Source organism: Manacus candei, unplaced genomic scaffold (assembly GCF_025592945.1).
Source record: "Manacus candei isolate 608988 ecotype Guabito, Panama unplaced genomic scaffold, ASM2559294v1 h1tg000015l, whole genome shotgun sequence".
NCBI lineage: Eukaryota > Metazoa > Chordata > Aves > Passeriformes > Pipridae > Manacus > Manacus candei.
In genome coordinates this window covers 17,137,175-17,163,149 of record NW_026138063.1, presented here as the reverse complement: position 1 = coordinate 17,163,149, position 25,975 = coordinate 17,137,175, and the positions used below count along the sequence as shown (strand labels likewise).

The 25,975-nt window shown below is 39.4% G+C and overlaps 1 protein-coding gene across 5 annotated transcripts in view; it reads left to right on the top strand.

Moving 5' to 3' along the window:
- Positions 1–25,975, top strand: part of NYAP2 (neuronal tyrosine-phosphorylated phosphoinositide-3-kinase adaptor 2) — a 135,471-nt gene that overhangs the window by 37,121 nt on the left and 72,375 nt on the right. For all 5 annotated transcript variants that reach the window (XM_051781433.1, XM_051781436.1, XM_051781434.1 and 2 more), the window contains one exon: positions 21,771–22,069. In XM_051781433.1, coding sequence (XP_051637393.1) covers positions 21,771–22,069 — 299 coding nt within the window. The remainder of the gene's footprint in view (positions 1–21,770; positions 22,070–25,975) is intronic.

Below are 25,975 nucleotides of genomic sequence, written 5' to 3'. Positions count from 1 at the left end.
ATTTGCTCACCCCAGGATCTTTTATGCCAGGAAAGAATAGAAATGGCTTTGCTGTTTAGCTGAGAATTAAATTAGAGAGGTCTTCTGAAGAAATGGATCATTTGTTTTTCCACATAGGTCCTGAATTAATAGCCAGATGAAACTGCTTCTCTGTGCTAGCCTCCCTTGCTGTCCCAAGTTCTGCTTAATGGAGACTTGAGCCCTGTTCTGTTGTGCTGCAGCCCCATTAATACAGTCTGGAGAGGCCATCGAGGGAGTTCAAAGATGTATAGTGACACATACACTTGTGTTCAATGAAATATGACCCAATAAATGGAGAAATTTCATTTATCGCCTGTCTGAGGAGGCTCTGTAGGAAACTGGAGATGTTTAGGAAAGGGCTGTTCAGTGTGCTTTAGGTTGTATCTCATTTCGTTCCAGAAACTCCAACTCAGTCAATTCTGCTGCATTTGAGATGACTGTAATGAGGGATGTAATGTCTCTCTGAATTACCTGAAAATCTTTTAAAAGCTCTGTCACTATTCTTTCCCTTGAGATTAAAGACTAATCTTGGGTATTTGCCATCTAGGAATCTACCTAATTACCTGAGGTTATATGCTGGTCAGTAAGAGATACTTTATGAAGGACAAGGGAATTATTCTAGTGTTTGTAAAGTCAGTAATTAGGCACATTATTTCTCTGGGGATTGATTTGAGCAGACAAATGCAGGAAAGTCCTGATCTCCTAACAGGAAACTCCTATTTCATGAGATGATCCATCTCCTCAAGTGGGTCATTGCCTCACCTGTGGGGCTTAGTTGCACAAGGACTTCAGACTGGACAGAAGACAAGGCTCAAAGGATGTATTGCTGGATCCCAGAAAGTTGATGGCTGTTCATAGATCCAAAGGTATTTCCTCTGGTTACAAAGCAAAATTCCCTTTCTAGTCTAGAGAGTATAAAGTGTAAGGATGCTGTCAGCCCTCCCTTCCACAGGGACACTGTCACATACTGTGGCAGCAGCTTTCCCTGCCTCTCCCAGGCTGCACCAAACTCTGCTGCTTGACCAGCTCCCAACTCCTTCAGAACATTTTAAGGAGCAAAATATAGTTACTCATATGGAACAAGTACTTCTGTCATTCCTTGAAGTTCTGTGCTGTCTACTTGGCCTGCCTCATTGACATTGCTCACTGGCTGGTTCTCCTGCCTCTTATTTGACACAGGCTGGAAGGAAAGGATCTTGTTCCTCCAAATGCAAAGTGAGGGCTGTGGCTTATATTTGCAATATAATAACCCCCTTGAGTGGGTTATTGCACCCCTCTATTCTCCTTAACTTCCTGTTGGACATGCCAAAATGAGATGTATCCCCTTGCTAATTGCTGCAGTATGCAATCAGGCCTCATATTAATATGCTGGGCTTTACAATAATTTATTGTAATTTTTGAAGGCAATGAAAAGACTTACTATGCTTTAGTCTATCCTAAAAAAACACATCTAGAAAGTATTTTTAAGTACTTTGAAGAAATATTATGACACTTTGTTGGTGAGGTAACTCCATCTAGAAGCAACATGGGGAAAAAAAATGAAACGACAGGAATTATTTGACTTCGAAAAAAGAGTAAACAACATGCATCTAACATTATTCCATGACACTTTTCTGACCTGAAACTGATTAATAGAAAGTTATAAAGGTTGGGGATTTTGATGCTTTTTACACCATATCCTAGAACCATGAGTTCCACCAATGATTTTAATGCTAAGTACTTCCTTTTATGTATTTTGCACAAATGTGTCTTATAAAGCACAGGTAAAATAGACCAGTTGTTTGATGGTTTCTGCTAGGTAGTACTTTATATCAAGATTCTACAAGTAGTTTTCTTCTTAGGGTTGCTAAAGCACAACTTATCAAGCCTTGATTTTATTTTTAAATTAGAGAAATCTATACTTAAAATATGATTGTAATCCAAAACCATTCCATCTCGACCTGGGAAGTATGAGTAGAAAAAATGAATTGGTTTTCAGACTGAATTACCTGTACCATGTTTCACACTTTAACACATACTAGTAGGAAAGACTTGGCCTTGAAAATGCTCTGCTTATACATATAGGACTCCATAGGCTGAAGTTCTTCACTTATTACATAGACTAACCAGCACAGAATTGGAGGAATTTCTTTATCATAATTAAATACATTACCTGGGAGATAATGTAGATGTTAATTTTAACATTTCATTTAATACTTCCTTGGGCCTTCTAGAGTTGGGTAAACCAGAACTGTGATTTGTGTTTGGATCAATGAAATACTCCCTTAAACAATAAACTTCTTGTTTATTCTCGGTGGTAATATCACACTCTCGCCTCCTGATTTTAGGGTGAAATAGTACATCCAAGATAATGATCAGACTTTTATTCCTACCACAGAAAATGATTTATTTGGTCATCTTGGAAACATCTTAGTGCATAGGAATTGAGCAGAGAAATACATAAGACATCTTTATTGATTTATGCATACAATGATATTCACAGTATGTGGTTGCCCATAGTAGCCACATATATTCATGCTTAGATCAGATTTTAAGTTCTCGGGCTCAGTCTCAAGAATAAACAAAATAGCAAAACTGGAACTCAAGGAAATGATGATAGACTGAATCTTCTGAAGTAGTTCCAACTCATTTTACGTGCTGTTTGACTTAAATCATCAGATCATCTTTCTATATCAGAATGACCATTTTTGTTTTGGAAAACTGCTCGTTGCAGATGAGTTTTTTGAGGGGATGAAGGTTGCCACAAAAAAAATTCAGCAGTTACATGATATGGTATCTAGAACCCTGGAATGATTTCCTTACTCCTAACAAAGAAATTTTGAAGTATTCCATTTTTGTGCCAACAAAGAGAGCCATGTCAGCAGATCTAAATCCAAACTTTGGGTTTGTTTGTGAACTCAAGACTCTCATCATGTACAAAGGTAGACCTGTATCAAAATACAGGAGATAACTACATTTGATTCTGATGTAGGTCAGACGTGTTGCATGCTACTGTACCATCAATGGACTTTATGAAATATGATGCAAAATCTTAAATCTGAGCTGGACCTGAGCATTACAACATCTTCCCAAATAGTGTCACTACATTGTCATTGTGCTTGTGTTCACTTGGGTGATTCTGGAGACACACAGAAGGCAAACATGGTTTCATGCCTTTACTCAGTAGTGGAGTTGAAAGTAGAAGAGAAGAGAGTTCACTCTCTTTAACAGATGAATTTTATATCCAGTCCAGAGAGAGAACAAATGTCTTCCTATATGGAATATTGCCAGTTTGAATCCTGATGGAAGGATTAGTATCTTTGGATCTGAGCCCTGGAAATGCCTGATTTAATACTATGCCTTTTACAATTTATCTTGCCAGCTGATGTTTTACCAGTGGCACCATGTGTTTATATACCGAATTATGCCCACAACTTGTGTAGGTCACGTTGTTGTAGTGATGTATTCCCAGTGCCAAAGTGGACAACTACTTTCCTAAAACCTCTGTCTGTCATCAGCTTATATTCCAGTTTCCCTACAGTGCATTTGGACTGTGCTTTAGGTTACATATTTCTTAAGTAACTATTGGTAATTTCAAGAGATCTTACTATCTATCTCCACCAGACTTTGATTCCAAGGTCAGTGTGCTATAAGAGCTGGAAGGTATATCCTGTAGCACTTATATGGACAATGCCTTCTGCAGGGAACGTGTTGCCTGTTAAAAGACCACGTGGTTAAACTCTTACCACTGTTACTTGTGAAAGAGAGAACTGAACGAGACTGTCACATCTCAGGGTCTGACTTTTAACAACTCTACTCTTCATTTTCAACCAAGGAATTACTGTTATTTATTCCTTTCTCAAAGAGATTCAAGCAGACTGGAAACACTGCAGAGTCTCTCTTTGTGTAGCTTCTTCTCACCTGCCATCATGAGGCTAAAGGTGCTGTTGTTACCAGCTCATCTCTGCATTTTAAGTCCTTTGTGAATGACACCTGTAACGTGTCAGGCTGCTGGGAAAATATTGTAACTAAAGTACAGTCCCAAGAGCTCTTAGTTTACCTAATAAGCTATACTAAATGTAATGGCCAACTGAAATAATATTCATAGCTTTGACTGTAGCATATTTTAAGTTAAAGGGATCTCATTGCAGGATAGGTGTCACAGCAAAACAGATTTTGTACAGCTTTATTAGAAAGCATTGGACTATTTCCATTTCCATGTACAGTACTAAGGATGTTACTGTTAACTATGCATTGACACAGTATTTTGTGTGAGGGATCCAAGTTTTAATGGTTTTATATTCTCTGTCAGTGTGATGTATCATAATTGCTTTTTTGGACGAGTTACAAGCTGAGCGTAAATATTTAGTATTAATGAATTCAGGTTTATTATGTGTAAGTGTATCTGCAGTGCAGCAAATAAGCATCCATCCATGAAGTATCTTAGCATGTTCAGGGCAGGAATTTTCCCTTTCTTTCTCATCTTCCTCTTTCTGCTTATCTGACTTCTGAAAAACAAAATGACTTGGTTTTTTTCCAGTTGTTACTTGTCCCCTCAGCATTGGCACTTCACCACATATACTGGACACACTCTTACATTTCTGTCTGTCATGTCTTTTGTTATGAGCAGATTGACCAACCAGTCAAATCCATTCATAGGTTGTTGTCTGAGAGCTATATCATATTGACAACATGAGGAATTTTGTTTTTCCTTTTTGTATATATTATGTATTTTACATGTCATCAGACTTCTGCTTCTCCTGCTAGTGTGCTGGGGAACTTTGGAAAGCAAGGTGGGAAAGAATGAGATGGTAGTTGTAGATAAGCCAAAAGCATGTTCTGCCCTTGCTTTCCAAGTCTGAGGCCTCTGCAAACCACTGGTGTGCTTTCAGGCCCAACGCTTGGTCTTCTCCTGAGAGACTGCCACTGTCAGTTGTGTCAAAAGGGAGAGTGTGTGGAGGGGTTCATAATGGCAACAGCTTCTTCCTGAATTGAATTGATTTGTGGTGTCTGTGATGCACCCCTCTCTGAGGCTCTCAGACTGTGTTCTGGCATGGGGCACTGTATTCAGACCAGTATTTCTGTGCATTTCAGAGGTGGAGAAAAGCAGAAGTGTGATAGGAGGTGGTGCTGGATCTGAGATTGCAGTTTGGGAATTATGGGATGTGAATTCAGGTTTTTGCTCAGCTGTATGTCCTGCATCATCTGCCAACCTTTGAAGTGGAGCAATAGCAGTTCTCCAAGAGTAAATGATTGGGAGATGCCAAGGTCCTGTAAGTCAATGAGACTGTATAACTATACAAGATAGCTGTACAGACTGGACCCCGTGTTCTCAGTGGGTCTTCTGCAGTCCTTGCCATCCTCCTGCCGTGCAGCTCCATTTGTGGCCTCAGCTCTGCTTTGTCAAAACAAGCTACGTCTATCTGTGTAGGCTCAAGGGTGGCCTCTGCTTTCCCCAGTGCTCATTCCCTCCTTTCCCCTTGTTCCATGATGAAGAATCACTGTTGTAAATGTCAGAGCAGGCATACAGCTGCTGACAGCTGTGATGGTGCTGGGCATTTGCACAGAAATTCCATCAGTGGAGTGGAGTGTACAGGATGACTGGTGGTTCTGCAGTAACAGGCAATGTACAGAAAGGAGAAGAAAGAACTGTGAAAAGATGAGACTAAAATTAAAGGCTGAGAGAAATGAGAAAGAGAGCAGTAAATGTTTCTCTCCAGAAACTCCCTGTGAATCTTTAGGTTTCCTGCTGCCTTCCCACATTTTATAAATGGACTGAACAGATGACAGTTTATATTTATAAACCTAACGAGATGCTGCTAGTCTTCTGTGAAATTGGTTGGATACCTAGTGATAAGCTAATACTTCGTAGCAGTTTTTCCCCTCATGACAATGTGAGTTCCTAAATATCCAGTTTTATTCGGTGTCTTTTGTAATAAGGCAGATGATCTTCTCATTAAGGCATGACTGGGGTAGAGCCAGACTCCCCCTGCTCAGGCTGGCTGGTCTGACAAGATGCTTCTGGGTTGTTATGGCTCTTGTGGAAACAAGAGCCTCCCCGTGACCAGGGCTGGCTGTGATGGTGATGGTACTGCCTGCTGGACACAGGCACAACTGGTCCTGCCTCAGGGAATGAGATAAAATAAGAGCAGGGGAAGGGGAAAGAGGGTGTTGAGACCATGTTGTTCTGGTAGGAGTGGCTGGCCAGTGATTCAATGTGCATTTCTCAATCCTCTGTTTCCTGTGGCTTTACAGTTTAGTAGGGTTCTGCAACAGTATGTAATTGCTCTGTGTCTGAGATGACCTGTCCTGTGGTTAATAATTTACACATAATTCACAGAATTGCCCAGAAAGTGGTAGGCATTTTTGGAGATCAGGATAACTACTTCTCTAATGCCAGCAATAAAATTGCCATTTATATTAAAAGCCCCAGAGTGCTTAAAATTTAGTTGGAAGTAGCAGATGAGACATTGCTTAATTTTCTCCTGCCCCTGCAATATCATAGTCAATTTTTGCTGCTGTTTTTAATAATAAACTGGATAAAATGTGCGTGCTATATGCTTTTAGCTATGATTATTTAAACTCTGAATTTTGTTTCTTTTTTCTTTTTCTTTGGTTTAAGTGTTAGGAAATAATTTTCATATGTTTAAAAAAACGAAAGTGGAGACAAGTAATAAGGCTTGTTTTGGATAGCTTGGAGGCCCAACTGTTACCTGATGGAAAGCCTTTCTCATGTAATATCTTGTAATTTACTTAACATTGCTAATATTTTATAGCCATAACTGCAGTGCAGTGAGAACTCTACAGTCATTCTGGAGGGAACTCAGCCCTCAAATTGCATATAAATGTTCTGTGCTTCTGGAGCTTGCTGTAGGCCCAACTCACTGACCTACTCAGTGCTTTTATTAGCAATTTTAACTAAAAACACCTCTTCGCCTGCTCTTGGAAATTTTAAAGTTGCTTTGGAGAATTCCAAAATGGGTTCCGTTGTGAAAGAGTCATCAGAACAAGCTTATTCTGCTGATTGCCACATTTCCCTCTCATATGTCTAACAAAGAAATGCTCTAAATTATTTCACCTGTCAAACTACTAGTCACTTGAAACCCCAGTGGAGACAAGTTTTTTGAGGGTCTAGATCTACTTATTTTTTGTTCAGCCTTCAAAGTGTAAGTTAAAACTTTATAGATGAATTTCCCTTTGCCTTAATACAACGAGATGCAGAGTTTATCAAACACATCACTGCAAGCTCACCTTAATAATCTGAGCTTTAGACTCACTCAACCTGAAAATAAATTGAAATATACTGGAATTAGGTTCTTACAGGAATATTTTCTACCACAGGAGTTCTAATGAGCAGGTAAGAGACAGATTTGGCAAGGACCTGAATAATAATAAAACACATTAGGGATGGAAGGTAACTAAGACAGAACACACAGCAAAACAAAAGGGAAAAACAATGGTCATTATTAGCAAAGAATACCAATGAAATTTTCAAATTATATATTGCAACATTGTCATTGAAAACAGCACTAGCTGGGACAGAAGCTTTCTGCATTAGATGTGTAAACTGTATAACTCTGTGTATAACTCTGTCTAAGGGAAATTTTGAGGAGCTTGAATCTCAAGAACTTTGTTTTGTGGGTGATTTAGTCTCTGTTTTGGCTCTCAGTTACCTTGCACTTTGCAGTTAAAAGGCAGGACAGGGAGACTCCTCTGGCTCTCACTCTTCCCAGGCACAAGATGCACCAGGGCACAAAGTGCTCCTCTCCAGGGACAGCCTTAGTCATTTGTCCAACCATTCATATGCACTGCAGTCACTGGGGGACTTGGCTTGAGGAAAAAAGTTGATATTTGTTTATTTCTATAGAAAACGGAGCAGTTTGTTTATACTCCTCTCTAGCTCTGTAGTCCTGACAAAGCATATAAATTATTAGTGGGAAGGATCCAAGCCTGGCTTTGTCAAAGGAGGTGAGGAGACTCTCCATGCAAATGGGACAGAGGAGACTGGGTAATACAGTCCTGCTCAGGTTTCTCAATTTTGTACTGTTTTTTTCAAACTGGATGCATAATGATTAGAGTCTCTGCTTTCAAAAGCAAAATGTGAGTGATTTGATCAGCTTAGATGTTTTCTTCCTACTGGCCTGCATCTTTGACAGTTTTGTGACTGCAATCAGATGCTGTCCAGCTGAAATAGGTAGTCAGTTCATATTTTCACAACCAATCTAAACCTTTTGTAGAAGAAATACTGATGTCTTTTTGAAAGGAATCTTTGGTTGCTTTCATTGTACATAAGTATTAGCACAGGAATCCAGTCTTTCATTCCCTGGCTGTATTTCTGTTTCATTTTATCATTTAAAAAAATAGTAATCCATAGCCTTTCAATTTTATTTTTTTTTCAGTTCATCAACCAAATTTAATGCTCACAAGACTGAAAAACATAGGGAAATAGTAGATTTCTAGCTGTCATACTATGTGTGGTGTACAAAACTGGAAAGATATAATAACAGACTTAGGGATATGTCTGGCTTTTCTTTTTTTGCTATGCACTACTCAATTCTGCTGAAAGCGAGGAATTAAGTCAGTGCTCTTCATTTTCCTGTAATTTGAAGCACTCCGTTTTCTCCTAGCCTGCAATTCAGGTTATTTCCCAATCCCACTGTGTTCAGAACGTGAAGGAAACACTCATCTGTTCAGTCCTAAAAAAGAAAATTCAAATGTGGCTTTAACATGTCTCTTTGCTGATGTAGGCTCCCTTTGACACACATTGATTGCCTGTCATACTCTTTAAATCAAAGCTGCATATCTACATGTTCCATGGTACTACGGCTAATTGTTCCTCTGTTCAGCTGGAAGGGCACTAAACACAGATTAGTAAGCATATGCATAAATAACTCTTATGTATTATGAAAGGTTATAATTTACAATAATTTTTATCTGTATTTCAAGAATTATAGATGTTAGCATCTACTAGATAACCCAATTTTGTCACTTTCACAGGAGGGAATCTTTCCCTAGGAGGTATTTTCTTTCCTTGGCACTATTCTTTCATGAGCCCTCTTGAAGTTATTTTGTGTCTTGAATCAAAGCTATCCTAATTTTAGTGGATACACCTGTGAAATATGATCTCCTTTTTAATATCTTAGGGTAGATTAGAAGCTTCAACTTGGATCACTAACAAACATCTGGGAAACTGTAGTTTTGATTTCCCAAATTTTTTCTAGTGTCTTGCAACCTTAGATTGCATTTAGTTTTCTATTCCAGATTCCAATAGCAACATTATAAAAGAGCCTTGGCTTTCATTTTAGGAGTGTGGTGTGGATAAAGAAAAACTTGCAAATATGGTGACAGATAACTGTATAACTACAAAGCCTTAATGGGAAAAATGCTGGCTTTACCCTTTACCTCCATGAAGTTTCCAGAGGGCACTTTAGACCTGCAATAATGTAATTGTGCTGCCTCTATCTTTTCTCACCTCTAATCATCATCTTTTGTTGTAAAGCAGTGTATCCACTGGCTAAATAACTACATGTTCATAGCCTTTATTTAACAATTGTTATCTTTCACTTCTTACTGAGTAAAAAATTAAATAGAGATTCTAGAGACCAGAATAATGAGCTGGTCATCACCAGAAACATTAACATTTCTGTGTGTCATTCCAGGTAAGCTGGAAAATCATTTCACCTACAAATTCACAGAAGTGTGTGTGTGAAGTCCAGTATGGTTCACCCTTCCTAGACCTGAGGACATGGTTTCGTGGTGAACATGGTGGTGGTGCTGGGTTGACAGTTGGACTTGATGATCTTAAAGGTCTTTTCCAGCTTTAATGATTCTATGATTCCATTCTTTCAAGCTCAGTAGCCCATTATTGCATTTATTAAGAGGATGACAATGCCTGTTAAAAGATAGGCAAAAGGTATGTTGCCATGAGCTCTCTGCAGGGCTTGAAAACCTGCCTGTTCCAGTACTATACAGAATGGTTCAAAATGTTTGAGTTGAGGCTGCTCTGGTTTAATATCCTTACCATAAGACCATCTTGAAGAAAGTTTTTTTTGGGTTAGCATTACAAAACTGGAAATTCTGGGGTAGCTGGTGCAGTAAGAACAGAGCAAAAGGCTTCTTTGTCCTGTCTGGGCACTGGGTGGCAGGGCAAGGTAAGGGGTATCATATATTCTGGAGCAGAGAACAACAGTATTTTTTTGGTTTAAAATAAATAAAAAAGCAAAGTTGAATTGCTCTTACTAGAGACAAACAGATACTCTTTGTGCTGCCTAGTCTGCAGATAACTGATTTGGGCTGCAGTGCTTGGTGCTTACATACAAGGTGTCTCTGAGGCCCTTGCTGGTTTAAGTTATTTTAAAGTAGGCTGCTGCCTAAATGTAGCTTTGGGAAATGGAAAGACAACTCATAATTTTTCAGGGTTATTGTTCCTAGATAGAAGACTTTTCAAAGGGGTTTAAGCGACCTGGAAATGTACATACAATGCAACTTACTACCAGCAGCTTTTAATGGTAATTCTTAAAGAAAAGAAAAGTAACAGCACATTATTTCTGATGTCATCTTTATGTAAAATTAGGTCCAGACTTTGTGTAACCCCAGTTGCCACAGCTCACCACCTCAGTGCACAGAAAGCACTGTTTCTTGCAAGCTGAGATATTTCGAACATGCTCCTCAATAAATGACAGCTCTGAAGAGTTGCCTGAGGAATAAAGGGAGTTTACACACTTAGTAGGAACAGCACAGAGCTGATCACCTCTCATGCAGGGAACTAAACTAGTACATTCCCTATTTAATTTAGCATTATGCCATTGAATACAGGTTACCAGTGTTTGCTCTTTGTTTTAATGTTTTAACTCCCTAAAAAATACTCACACAGACTGTCACAGCTTGGAAAACAAGCTGTTGCTTTAGCAAAATTTGCAGCTTCATAGGCTGTAGTGAAGACCCTTTGGGCAATGTAAGTATGTGTCCATAAAGGAGCATTTAACTACCACTTTCCTTCACTATCAGAACTTGTTGGATGTAGATTCTGCTTAAAAATTTGGCAAAAAGCTACTCCTGCAGGAAAAAAAAAAAAACATAACGCAGCAGTGCCCCAAATTATCTGAACATCCCCATTTGCAAAAGTAATTCTGAGAGTGATGAAAATCAGCATGTGCTGATTTTTGGCAGCTTTGGCAGGTTATTGGCAGGTTTTATTGTAGCCAGTTGTCTCTGGTGTTAAATTCTTATATACATAAATACCTTTTAGTAGTCTGCTGGAGTTCCTGGGTCTGGCCCATTAGCTCTGTGCGCAGATACAGAGAAGAAAAGAATTTCTGTACTTTGCATTTGAACAATTCATCTTGATTTCTAAATGGAATGCCTGGAGATGCAATGAATATATTGGAAGACCTCAATATGGAATCTATTCAGGGGCACACTGGGTATATGTATGCATGGGGCAAGCTATACTTCTGCTGACTGTCCTCTTTCAGTGGTCTTAACCACCTCCATGCCCGTTACACTTGCTTTTCACATGCTCTGACATGCAATATTAAGTCAACTCTGTTTCTGAAAATATAATGTCCTTTTTTATTTATTGCTCTGAGCAAATAAGCAGCTTCTGACAACCCTGGCTAAGAAACTGACATCCATCAAGACAGAGTTGTTTTATATTATTATTTCTAAAATTAGGTGCGAAGCACATAATTATTCTCTTTTGGCAATGATGATCCCTTTGCTGTGCACAGAAAAGTGATATAAGCAGAGAGATTTTCAAAAGGACTTTGTACCTTAATGAACAAGCTCTCCAGGCTTTGATGATAAGGACTGCTGATACTGATGTACAGGGTTTCATGTAGATTTTTTAGCAGTTTGGGACTGTCCAAGGAAGAAGGAGGGGAAGAGAGAAACACCAATGTACACGTCTGTGTGGAGTGATTCCCTTTCCTGTTTTCTGGGTTTAGCACATCTGTCAAAAATATTTCACTTACTTTTTTGAGTCTGTTTCACTTTGCAAAGGACAGACACTCACTGCTGTCCACTTAAATCATAAAGTAGTGATTGACAAAAGAGCTGAAACCTTTCCTCCACGCATCAGAAGGAAGAGAGAGATTAGTAATGCTAGCTGTAAAGTCAAGGCAATGGACGCAGGCATGGGTCTTCCAGTGAACAAAAAGGATTTTCTGGTGAAGATTTCTATGGGTTCGAGAACCTATGACAGCAAAGTGATGTATCCAGCAGAACATTAATGTAGTTAGGTTGGAGAGAGCTGCAGTGAGTTACGTTTTCTGTTTCTTGTGCAAAGGCCAGTCCAGCACACAGAGTCACTGTAAGTGGGGAACTTGCACTGTTAGTAGGAACTTGCACTGTGCATTCCCTTAAATAAAAATTTAAAAATACAGTTTGTATATTAAAATTTAGTTCTATTTATATAGCTAATCACAGAATCATAGAATATGCCAAGTTGGAAGGGACCCACGAGGATCATCAAGTCCATTCCTGACTCTGCACAGGACCATCCCCAACAGTCACACCATGTGCCTGAGAGGATCATCCAAATGCCTCTTGAACTCTGTCAGCCTTGGTCCTGTGACAGCTGCCCTGGGGAGCCTGTTCAGTGCCCAACCACCCTCCAGGTGAAGAACCTCTTTCTAATATCCAGCCTAAACCTCTCCTGACACAACTTCAGGCCATTCCCTTGGGTCCTGTCACTGGTCACCAGAGAGAAGAGATCAGTACCTACCCTTCTTCTTCCCCTCAGGAGGAAGTTGTAACTGCAATGAGGTCTCCCTCAGTCTCCTCCAACTGAACACACCAAGTGCCCTCAGCCGCTCCTCATACGGCCTCCCCTCAAGACCCTTCTCCATCTCCATTGCCCTCCTTTGGACACTCTCTAAAACTGTCACAATATTCAAGGTGAAGCCACTCCAGAGCACAACAGAGCCCCTAGGACAGGGTTGGCCCTCCTGGCTGCCAGGGCACTGCTGACTCACATTCAACTTGCCATCGACCAGGACCCCCAGGTCCCTTTGCTGGCACTGCTTTCCAGCATCTCCTTCCCCAGTCTGTCCATACATCCAGGGTTGCCCCATCCCAGGTTCAGAATCTGGCACTTTCTCTTGTTTAACCTCATGGCTGGTGATTGCCTAGTCCTCTAATTTGTTGAAGTCTCTAGACAGGGCCTCCCTGCCTTTGAGGGAGTACAGCTTCTCTGAGTTTGCATATGCTTTTTTAGCAACTAAAAACTGACCCGAATGTCAGTGAAAGCAGTACCTAAAACATTACTAAAATATTCAGATATATGCCTGGTCAAAAGAATCTAAATTCTTGAATTTTGTCATGTGCTGTGATTTTTGGAAACAAAATTGCCTTATATGAATATAACAGGTCTATAGTGGTGAGGTGCCAGAAGACAAACCATTGCATAAAACTGTCCCTTCAGTGGAACCTACATCCCTGTTATATCCCTACTGTGACTGTGCTACTGAGACCTTCTCCCACTGTGCCAGGAAGTGCCTCTCCCTTTCTTATCTACTCACATGGCATTTATAAAAGAGGTAGGTCAGCTCAGGGAGTGTATTTTGAACTGCAAGTTATGAATGACAATATTATCAGAAGAATTATGTGAATAACTGGAGTTTCAGGTCACTAGTCAAATAAGAAAAATCTATATGTTTTGCTACAGATCACACTGAAGTGAAATTTGTAAAGAGTTTTCCTTCAAAATGAAATGTTGCTCCTCCTGTTCACTGCAAGTCAGGATCGAAGGGTCCTTTCAGAATCCTTTCTCTTTAGAACTGGATACCATAGGAAGCAGTTATTTAAAACAATATTTTCTTTGTATTTGAGCTTGGATTTTAAAAGGGAAGTAGAGGCATGTTTGCTCAAGGGACTCCGAAGAGCATCTGTACAATCTGTGTTTAAAATAAACTGAAATTTGGAAAGGGCAGACCCAGTATAACATCTCAGCCTGTACAGAGTGCTTGGTTTACAGGTCACCATTCTTAGAGTCAGCACATTTCATTTAGTTCTCCAGGTTTAAACTTTTCGCAGCATCTGATCCGTGAAAAGGCTTTTTTTACTTTGTGCAAATTTTATTTCCATTACAACTCCTTGAGTCAAAACTGAAGAAACATTTTATTACGAAAATGCTCAAAAGTGATTTTGCATGTTAATTTGTTCCCATATCTCATTGAAATATTTATTTAGCCACAGTTGCTCAGGCAGAGTGGAGTCTGGGCCATGTGGTTTTTCACTGAATGTGATAAAAACACAGCCTTGTTCTAGCTCCACCCATTTTTGACAGGATGCAAAACCCCACTCCATTAACACGAACATGCATTTGCACTCAGTTTAAACCATTGCATATGGTCGATGTCTAATTCTAGGTGACTCTGAAAATGTGAGCTTTCATTTGCTGGCTTTTAGCTCTGCGTCCCCCAGTGCAAAATTAAAAATAACTGTAGCCATATAAAAGCAGAGCACGTTTCACTCCCGCCTGTTAAGTGTTGTCTGTTCACAACTCACAGACCTTCCCATGTGCATCAGCTGGATCACAGTCACACGTGGGGTTGGAGCACTGGGCACCCTGTGCCCCAGATACAGCAGAGAGTGTTGGTCTTTGAGGAAAGCAGGCCTTTGTGGTTGTTCAGCCCCATGTACTCACCCTTAGTCCCGGTTTTAAGAGGCATCCTGCTATAGGGAGAAAGAATTCCAGTGGAAATCAGAAGTAGTACCTGCACTTCTGTTCAAACTGTTGGAATACAGTTTTGTTAAGCTCTCTGTGGATCCTTACTCCTCAGTTACTCCTCTCCAAGCTGCTTAACTTATGTTAAATTTGTTGTAAAAATAGCATACAGAGCTTTTATTTATCAATGTTCCCTATAAACTGTTTTGGGTTTGTTTTGTTTTTTTTTTTTTTTTTTTTTTTTTTTTTTTTTGTTGTTGTTGTTGTTGTTGTTGTTTTTTGTTGGTTTTTTTTGTTGTTTTTTTTTTTGTTTGTTTTTTGTTTGTTTGTTTGTTTTTTTTCCCAGAACTATTGCTATTGGTAGCATTTTCAACCTTTTGCATTATAAAAACAGTTCACTTCAGAGCACAGCAGATCATCAGTTGAAATCAGGTTTTCTGACATTATATGGAAAACCTGCTGTGGACAATCTTAGTTAGTTTTGCTTATACTGTCCATTGTGCACTGCATAGGGATTACAGCTGCCTTTTGGTTGCTCACCAGGGACTCAGTTAATCTTTCGGTACAGCTACAAGTCGTGGTTCTGTTTCATCTGGGCAATCTTCTGTGAGCAAGATTCAGTCCTGTTGGGGGTGGTAGAGCCAGAGTCTCAACAGTACCCCAGAGTGTTCAAAGAAACAATCTAGTCTCAGAATACGTGGACACACATCTGCAAGTGCTGTTGCTTACAACAGACTCACGAGTGACAGGTGATTTCCACAAAACTTCCAGGGTATTTCAGGGCAGTAATGCAGGCACTCAGAGAGGAGGTGTCAGCTCATTGCATATTTGCAGGATCAAACCCTGGGCCTGTGGGTTTGACAGGTGTGATAAAAGAATAAATTTTATTTTATAGCAGTAATGTATTCTGTATCCTGAGAGGCCTGACTTCTTAAGAAGCACCTGATCTCCTACCTCAAATGCAGAGGCATATGGCAGAGGTAAGATGTTTGATGTGCATAGACATGTCTGTTGCTCACTTTGAATAGTCCTCCAGGTGCACAAAATGGCTCTAAATTTGACCTTTGTCATGACTCATTTACATTTTATCTTGTATCTAAAAGGATGATAGTATTATCCTTTGGATCTTGATGTAAGATCATGGTGAGTCATTTGAAGTATTTCAGAAAAGTAATACAGAGAAAAAAAAAAGTATGTGTATTCTTTGGGAATAAGGAGGGGGACCTCTGAAGTGGGATTTAAAAAAATAGAAATGTACGTAATTTTTATGTTTAATTTTTGTAATAAAAACCATGTAGGTTTGTGTAAAAGCATACCTACAGCACAGTTCCTGAATCCATGATTGTGAACCTGCCCTTATTTCTTCAGTATTACATTTCATGGTCTGCTGAAATCATGTTTAGGGGATAAAAATAGTATATCTTCTGTTTTTTGGCATCCAACCTCTAATTTACAAATATAATTTATGCTAATCTTGAAAGTGCTTCTCAGATACAAAGTAAAATGTGTCATCCCTAGTATATGTGTGTATAATTTATTCTGATGGGGAATAGACATTTCAAAGCCATTTCAGGCCTTCATATTCAGAATATTTGATATGAGCAGAGGAGCAGGGCGTTCATTGCTCTTAGAGTAAGGAAATGGTTAAAATAATAATAGCTACTCTCTTAACCCAGAAAATATAGATGCATCATGGGATAAATTGCTGTTTACACAGCCAAGCCAGCTTATACAAAATGCTTGAGTTATGTATTTGTATTTCTTTTGTGGTTTTGCTGTTGTATAGTAATTTCTATGGAAAATTCTTCCTATATTATCACAGTTAATTTTTTTGTGACTATTCTTCAGTCTCTGACTCAGATGGTTTCTGTGATGGATTAGAAGCATGTCATGGGGGGTTAGCTCCGTGTGGGCTTGCAGCTCCCCAGAGGGAAGAAGCCTGGCCATCCATGTGCATCATTTGCCCTGTAATTCATAGTTCTCCCCATTTCCACACAGGAGCCTGCAGAGACTCCCAGCTCAGTTTCTGCCAGCTAACAAACCAGTATCTGTGACTGAGTCTTCTTCAAGCACAAGAGGAGCTGCTATTGAAATAATTTCTCTTGGTTCTCTGGAATTTTAACATTTAGAAGGATGGTGACCTTTTGTGATCCCTGATTGGTGTGTATCGCAGCAAAGAATGGCAAAATACCTTCAAAGATGCCATGTCCCCAGCAGAGGACATTCCCCCTCCTCCTGCTTAAGAGGTCAAGTCTCATAGTCAGGTGTAGCTCCTGTTTTGAACTTATAGCTAAAAAGTCAGAAAATCTCATGTAAAAAAGCACAGGAAGAAAAATAGAAACTGTACAAAGATGAGGGGAACTACCAAACTGGTGCCTGAGGCATGAAACTAATCCATTGTAAGTCTGAACTGATAAGAGAATTTTTGCATGAATTCCAAGAACAAGAGTAGATAGATGGCTGGGAGGAAAACGTACCTCTAGGGTATTCTGACTTTATGGAACTTAGGTAGTCCCAAGATTTCTACTCCTTACAACTGCACTGAGGGATTTAATATTCCACATTTTTTATAGTTAAACCAGCAACACCAAGTAAAACAAAAGTTTTCGTACAACTATTAATTTCTTTTCCAGGAATTAATTCAGTTTCTGCTTGGACCAATTAATGAAACTGCACAGCAAATTAAATTTGTTTTTCAATGCTGAGTAGGAACAATGCAAACTAAAAAGACCACACTGACTGAGGCAGTCAGTCTCTGGATACTCTTTCTTTGCTACGTATTTTTCAACAATGTGATGAAAACTTATTTATGTTAGTTTTCTAACTTAAAAATATATTCATAGTCAATAGGAACACTATGACTCATGACAAAGCAAGGTGGACATGACCTTGTCCACACTGCATCCATTTAGAGTACTTACTGTGTTCATTTTTAATGTTTAGTCTTCCTCTATAACTGGCCCTTTTGTGATGTCTAATAAAATGAATAATATAAAATATTTCTCCTTTGTAGTTCTTCAAAGATGTAAACAATTCCATTACTCTCTGCTGTAGTTAGGTCAATGCTCCAATATCCACATGGTAGAACAGAGCAGGCAGAGCACCAGAAGCTGAGCTGTGATGTGTCCAGGACTGCCATGATTACAACCTATGTGCCAGCAGGCTGATACCACAGGTAGGAGCAGCAAGGTCAGTGTGATTTAATGCCAGCCCAGTTCTGACCTCAGCTGACAGACAAAACCTGTATTGGAGATGTAACAGGACTCATTGGATCCATCAGTTGGATCTCTTGTTCATCTTTTAGAAATGAAAGCTGAAATCCACTGTTTCCCTTTAAGGCAGAACCAATAATATTGGTATTTTTTGTAATGATTTAATTCCAGTATTTTGTGGAAGAGTGAGAAGGATAGGAAGCTTGCTTACCTTCCGGTGCACCCAGGAAGAGAGCATGTAATCTGGCAGCACTCAATGGTCTACACTGGCCTTGTTTGGAAGGCTTTGAAAAAGTCCTGTAATGTGGTTTTGAAAGGAGAGATCTTCAGAATAGTCTTCTTAAGGGTGTCTGAAACCAACCTCATTGCACCCTTTTCTCTACTCACTGCAGCACCAGTCACTAAACCTTGGCAAACACCAAAGTGCTTTTTCAGCACAAAGTCAGCTTTGATGTGTGTAACGTGAGTGATCATATGATTAATTTTGTTGTTATATAATTCATGTCTCTCTTTGGAGACAAATATCTTGCATTTTTAACAGTTATTTGAATGCCGTGCATAATTCTTTGTCAGGGAAGCAGCTGATCCTGGCCAAGTTTGAATTGAAACTTCCCAGAGGTATAATCCAAATCTGTATTTCCATATATATTAATAAACTATGAAATACTTGCAGCAACTCACCTAATACCATTTTGAAATGAGATAGAACTCATTATCAGCACAATGAGGAGCACAGACTCTTCCTTGTCAGAAATAATGGAGTGAGATTACACAATTACTTTCTCTCACTGTCTCTTTAGTCATTTATGTAACAAGGTGTGTGTAAAGGTTTCTTGGCTTGTGCTGTAGGGGGACATACACTGGTCCCAGCCAATTCTTATGGTTGCAAGCAGGAGGAGTATATAAATAAATCCTTTAATTCTGTCTGGTTTCATGATGTAGCATCAGCAACATTTTGCATTGCACAAGTCTAAATGGAGCTTCAGCTTGTTGCTACCTGAGGGTAGGGGATGCCATGTTTGAAATCTGTCATCCTGATTTTGGACTTTGGCTCTGGATAAGAGTCTGAAGTGATTCCTTTCTCTTTGTACCACAGAGAATTTCGGTCTGTATTGGGGGGGACAGTCCTAAGCTGTGCCAAGGGAGGTTTAGTTTAGACATTAGGAAGAAGTTCTACACAGAAAGAGTGATTAGACACGGGAATGGGCTCCCCAGGGAAGTGGTGGAGGCACCATCCCTGGAGGTGTTTAAGGAAAGACTGGATGTGGCTCTCAGAGCCATGGTCTGGTTGGCAAGGCGGTGTTGGGTCATAGGTTGGGCTCGATGATCTCAGAGGTCTTTTCTAACCTAGTTGATTCTGTGATTCTGTGATACTGGGATGTGAGCTTGGCACTCCAGCTTGTGTGAGGCTGGCATGTACTAGTCAGGCTCTGCTCAGAAACCTGCTGCCAACACTCAGGGATTGCTACCAGAGTAAGTAATAAGCCTAAGCCTTTTGTGATCCTGGTCAATGACCAGGGTCCTGAATCAAGAATTAGAGACTAATCTTCTTCAGCTTGGGGTTTACAGTGCTTAACCATCAGCTGCAGGTTGGCTCCTACACTCAAAGAAGAATGAACTCTGTTTTGAATTTGGCTGAGAAGGGGGAAATGGTGTCCTGCTGCTTTTTCTAGTAGCTGAGCAGAGGATGTAAAAAAGCAAGACCAGATCTACTTCAACTGTGAAACAGAACAGAAAGTTCTGTCCCTGTCTGTAACTGCAACCTCCCTCTGACCTGGCTATAGGGCTGTTTATTGTGGAGGAAGTGTAGGAAGCAGGTAGGAGGTTTGCATCTGTGATACTGAAAGGAACTCAGTAAAGAAGAAAAAAAATTGAAGGAAGGGAAAGAAAGGAAGTGCTTTAACTGTTTAATAAGACAGTGCATTTAGACACCAGACATATTTTGAAAGTTTTTATTTCTGGAATATAAGATGAAGCAGTTTGGCAAAAAAACCTCGTGCTTAATATAAATGCAGTTCTGTGTATTCTTAGGAAAATAAGAATACAGGTCACCTTCGTGGAATTTGTGCAAGTCATTCTGGAACAGAATCTGTCTTACACTGTGTGGTTTAAACACCTTCAAACTGCAGTGAAGTAAATGCACTAATTAAATAGTGTAACCCGTTAAGAATTCTAATACTGGAAACTTGGCAAAATGAAATTATATTTGCTAAAAGTGATTTATCCAATGGACTTAAGGCAGGAAACAGACTCCCCACCTGCATCCTTCAACATTTTTGGATAGTAATCTTCTTTAAATAATTTGACAGACCCTTTTTGTAGTCCAGTGTCAGAGGATTATATTATTTTCAGAACAATTTATGAAAGATTAGTAGAGGCATAGTTAATCATTTCAACTAGCTACAGTTTTTTTATAAATATTCAGATTAATGAGTTCTACCTTTTGATCTTTCTGCCTGCAAATCCCTCTGGAATTGATGCCAATTAGGATTTGGTAATAACTTGGTTATGAACGGGGACCAGTGTGTGCATGTGTGTGGCATGCCTGTGTGCACGTTTACACATGTGGGTAGGTGTCAGTGCCCCTGGAGAGTGGCACATGATCAATTAGACCTGTTCAGGGGGACATCTCCACTCAGAGAGGAAATAGAATAAAAATGCAAGGACAATAGTAAGCAAACAAAGGTTCTGCTTTATCATGCACAAAGTTGTGCACTGCTTGTTGCCAGTCTGATGCTTTTAGGACAATTACATACAGCTTGTACTCTTCACACTAATAAGAAATGTTCTTGTTTTTAAAAAAGGAAATGCATTCCAGCACCAAATAAATGGCACCAGTCCAAGGCAACATGGAATAAGAAACTTTCAGAGAAGCACACTGACCCTGCTTAGAGCTTCACTCTGTGTGAAGGGGAAACAGGAGCTAAGTGGGGTTTCCTGGGACTTACCAGTTCTTGTACTAACACTTCTATGTGCCCACAGTGGAATCATTTCAAACCTTGTTGCAAACAGGGCCATGCTGACCTGTGTGTGTTGCTGAGTTTCTTTGCATAGTCACTGAATTGCCTTAATTGAAATGTGTAGTAGGTTTACAGTATAAGCACCAGTAAGAGCTGTTTTTCAGAACTGATAAACCTGCATGAGTAGGGCAGGAACAATACCAGGTTCTCAGTTCTGCCACCCACAGTAAATTTGGTATGATGACACTTGTTTCAACTGAAATTTCCTTCTTCTATACCTACATTTCTGAATGGTTGGAGGTTATTTTTTTGCTGGTGTCCCACAGCCTATGGCCTTTTCGTCTCCTACATTTGTAACTTAATACTCTGAAATCACTTGTGTTGCAGCTTTATACGGATTTCATGAGATGTTAATGTTCAGTTTCCTGTAACCAAGTAATTTTTACCATTCTCTAATATCAAGAGAAATGATTGATTGGACCCCAAAAGCCTTGTTTTCCAAGCTGCATGAGTATCTGTACTCAAAGATGAGTGTCAGGGAGCGTGAATCAAAACACAGTGTTGTATTTCTAAAACATTATTCTTTGCCCAACTCACAGTCTCCTGTCCTCCTGAAAATTCAGTTCTGATTTCAGATGTTTGAAATTTATTCTATAGACAATTTCTAGTCACAATGGTATGAAATCTGACAAACTTTTCTCAGTTTCTTCTTGTAAAGTTTTGAGTGCATAGCAGTGTATCTGTATCTCAGTTGTTGGCCTATATTGAAAAATAGACCTCTCATAGTCATCTTGTTTTAAGAAAAGGGCATTGCTCATTCTCAGATTTAAAAGTAGGATCTGCTCATCAGAGGCAGAAGTGAGACCCTGGTTCCAGGTACAGTTCAGGCAAAGGTGGATAATTTACTTATATTTGTGCTTTCTCTTACAGCATAGGTGGAGAAGTAGCAAGAGGAAATGAAGGCAGCTACGTGGGGAAACATTTCCGCATGGGATTTATGACAATGCCGGCTCCTCAGGACAGACTGCCTCATCCTTGCTCCAGTGGCTTTACCGTGAGATCCCAGTCTCTTCATTCTGTTGGAGGAACTGATGATGAAAGTAGCAGCTCTCGTAAGCAGCCACCTCCAAAACCGAAGCGAGACCCCAACACCAAACTCAGCACCTCATCTGAAACAGTCAACACAGGAACAACAAGTAAAAGTGGGAAACTACCGGACCGGACTGAAGGTAAACAGTGTAATTCTTTGGAAAAAAAGGGGTTTGGTGAACCACTGTTAAGATCATCCAGCTGATAATTTTGCATTTAAGAATTGTGTGTCAGTGCCAGCACAGGTATCCTAGATCACTGTTGTCTAAATTTTGGACCAGTGGATAGTTTTGCCTTTGGCATGTCATAGAACTGTACCACTTACATGGTCTGATTGTATACTGGGAAATGAGTTGAGTTTATTCAAAATGAAGAGAAAGAGAGATTGCTATCAGTTGGTATGTAGGATAATGTTATCTGCCCACCAGCCAAGGTACACTGACCATATCACTAGCACTGTGCAAACCACAGCTCTGGAAAGGGTCCTCCTTAACAAAGGAGTGAAGAACAGAAATTACTGAAAAGGATACTGCATGGCCCTGAAACTCCACAGCAAGGAAATATCATCCAACAGTAAAAATTGTACCTGGGATGATATAATGTATTGCCCAAAGCTTCTGTTTGTGTCTGAGTCTACATTTTCCTCTTCCCATTCCTCCCAGTTACTTTTCAACCAGTGCAGCATTCAGAAGAAAATTAACAAATGGACGGAATAAGGATATTGCTTCCTTACTCTGAATTACTGAAGATGAGCTAACGCTATAGACATCCTCTCCTTCCTTTCTTCCATGCTGGAAATGTATTCTGTGCAGCAGTAGGACCAGCTGTGCTCCCTCCTAGGAGCTATCAGGATACTCTTTCTCACAGTGTGAATGGTTTTGGTCAGTGCTGGTCTTTCCCACTGCTGTGTTAAATATCAGTTTTGACATCCCACGCAGTACATTGTGCTCTTAGCACATATTCCTTTTGCTTGGTGGTGTGGCCAGAAATACTTCTTAGCTATATCCGTGTTATGACCCCTTTTAAGCAAATCTGATTTTAAAAAGTTCTCAGTTATAACAAAGTTGCAAATGAATGTGTAATTCAACTGGTGACACGTAAGTCTGTGACTGTGAAATTGAACACAAATGCTGAAAAGAACTGTGGCTTTATTTATGCTGTTGGTAGTTGTTTTGCATGTGACATTTACCATTACTTCCATAGCTTGTCCTCTACAGTGACTACTACATCAGCTCCACTGCAGACTAACACAGCAAATGCAAGCATTAAGTAGCTGTCCTTAATAAAAACAGTTTAGCAGAATTTCACTGGACCAAAACATTCACAGAAAAGATTCAGATTTGAACCGCACACAGATTTAAATTTTCATATCAGGAAGTCTTTCAATTCTTTAACTTAATACACAAGGAGAATGGATGGCACAAACTTCACGATATTTGAGTCCAAGGAAAGAATATGTAGTTATGTCCCTTCTGACAGATTTCAAATTTTGGAATTGGTTGACATTTCTGTTTCTAAAACCACTTTGCATCCTCCACACCGAGCTTGATCTATCCCATCACTTGGTGGTTATGAGTGACATGCGTGGTACTGTAGCCATGTTCACTTTGGTTAATCTGTATGGCAGTGGTACTACTGTACCAGAGAGCTAAGTATTGCAGAGTGCCTTGAATTTGTTATTGTAATCACGAGCTGAATATTCATAGCAAGATCTCTGGAAAGAACTGATGAATGAGTAATACTGCATCATTAGCATAGAAGATAATACCTAAATGTTACCTTTCAGTGTGACTAAATGCCTTCATGGAACATTGGAATCTCTATGGTGCTTAATATATGATTTGTATTGTATTCATTCTGCTGCTTTGTATGTGGAGCAACAAAGGGTACTTTTAGGCAAAAATGATGATGTTCCTGGAGATTTTGAATTGGCACACTGTTGTTTTCATGTGTTCAAAATGTCTGCCCTGTTTCTGTGTCTTTGGTTACAGGGGTTTCACCAAAGAGTTTAATATACAGTAAGATCAGATTGTAGGGTTGTTTTTTAAGTAAGCAGTCAAATTTTTAAGACTGAGATATACTCACGGATGGTACAACATGTTTGGATGAACAGGCTGGATTTCTGAGATGTTTTGCTGTCACTAGGAGAGGCTTTGTTATCACCTGTGCACTCCAATGTAACATGTTGTTTTGATGAAAGAATTTTCGCATTCATCTGACTAGCATAGGAATGTTTGTATAAAGACTATGGTCATACACTGATGAGAACATCTAAAGATGAGCAGAACTAGATGAAAGTCAAAGTTCGTATCTTCGATATCGATTGATAAAATTCTAAACAAGCTTTGACACCAAATACGAAATTGTTAGTGTTGCTCTGAAATTAATTCCTAGCACATTTAGTATCTGGAATTGTGGCTAGCTTAGAGAATCGCATGAAACTTGGATTCTGCTAGTCTTTTTTTATGAGCAAAGGTTATGTTTTTCTCTATGTAGCAGTATCTTTCCAATTTCAGGTGAGACAGTCCATAGGATACAATATTCATGTTCTCCTTGGGAGGTCTTTGAAAGCTCAAGTCCAAGAACGCACAGGTTTAACTTTCAGTCAGTGCTGTCCATCTTGTACCCGAATATTTACATATGCATGTCTCACACATTTGCATGTATTTGTGGTATTTGCAGGCTGAATGACTACAACTTTTCCAGGAACTATGGAAAATAATGATGAAACCCCTGTTGTTTCTCCATCAACTACTGTGGAATCTCTACAAAGGAGTTGTCACAAAATTGTTCCCAGCTCCATTTTTTTATGACAATGCAGAGTAATTCAGACTATAATGTCTATTGTCTGCCCCTGTGGCTACTTTGAAAAGTAGTTTGCTGCATTTTCTAGACAACCAGGGACAGTCTTACCACTCATTTTTATTAAACATGTTTACTTTTTGCTTTTTGATAATGTTTATAGAAAAAAAAAACCCAAACAGCTACTGATAGTAAATTTGATTCTTTTTCTCATCATGGTAAAGTCAAAATATTGAATTAATCCCATCATAATAACTGCCATAATATTAGATTGGTTTGATTATAAGTCTGCCTTTACTGCAGAAGGGGCAGAAAAAATTTGGTCGTGAGCTTGAAAGACCTCTTTTCTTCCTGAAGCACAAATAGCGTCAGTGACGCCCACACCAGTCCTGCACACTTTTCCTGTAAATGCTTTTGCTTCCATATTTGTGGGAGTGTGAGAATCTTTTAGGCTGCAGTGACACATATTAACCCTGTCTCATCGTGCAGCAGCGGGATAACACCTTGGTTTCTATGTTTCATCCCAACCTACCTTGGCTCTGCCTGAAAGAGCACTCTCCAGCCCCAAGGCCTCATTCTCCTTAACTTGACTTTGCTGCTGTGTTTCCACGCTTTGTGTCCCTTCCTGTGCTTCAATATTCCATTTTTTTACTCCTCTGGCTCCCTCTCGTATGCACCCACTGAACGCCTTCCACCCAATGCGTTTCTCCTCCGTGACAGATTTCTAGAAAGTTGTTTTTAAAAATGTAGGTTGTCTTTTCTTCAGAGTTTTCGAACTCTGGTAGGAACAGCAAACAAATGGAACTGTGCCCCATGCATCACACATTGGAAGTGAGAAGTGAACTGAAAAGGGTAATTTAAAATTGCATTTCAGCATGGAAGGCATATCTAATCTTGTTCCTGAAAGGCTCTTTATTGAGAAAAAGCAGGAGCATAATTAATTGATGTGTTTTCGGTACCCAATCTTACAGAAAAAGGAAGTAATAAAACAGTATAATTGGCCAATGTAACCAGCCTCAAGCAGTGTTTTTGATATGATCACTACATGTCCACAGGAAAGGCTTACAGATCTGCTGCAGTACAAACATAAATTAGAAAGTATAACTGAATTGCATTTTGAAAGTTAATGTTTTGTTAAAATTCTACTTAGTAATATGGAGGACTACTTTATATAAGTAAATGTACGTAGAATATATGTAATATAATTTAATTTATGTATATGTGATTTACACAAGTATAATGAA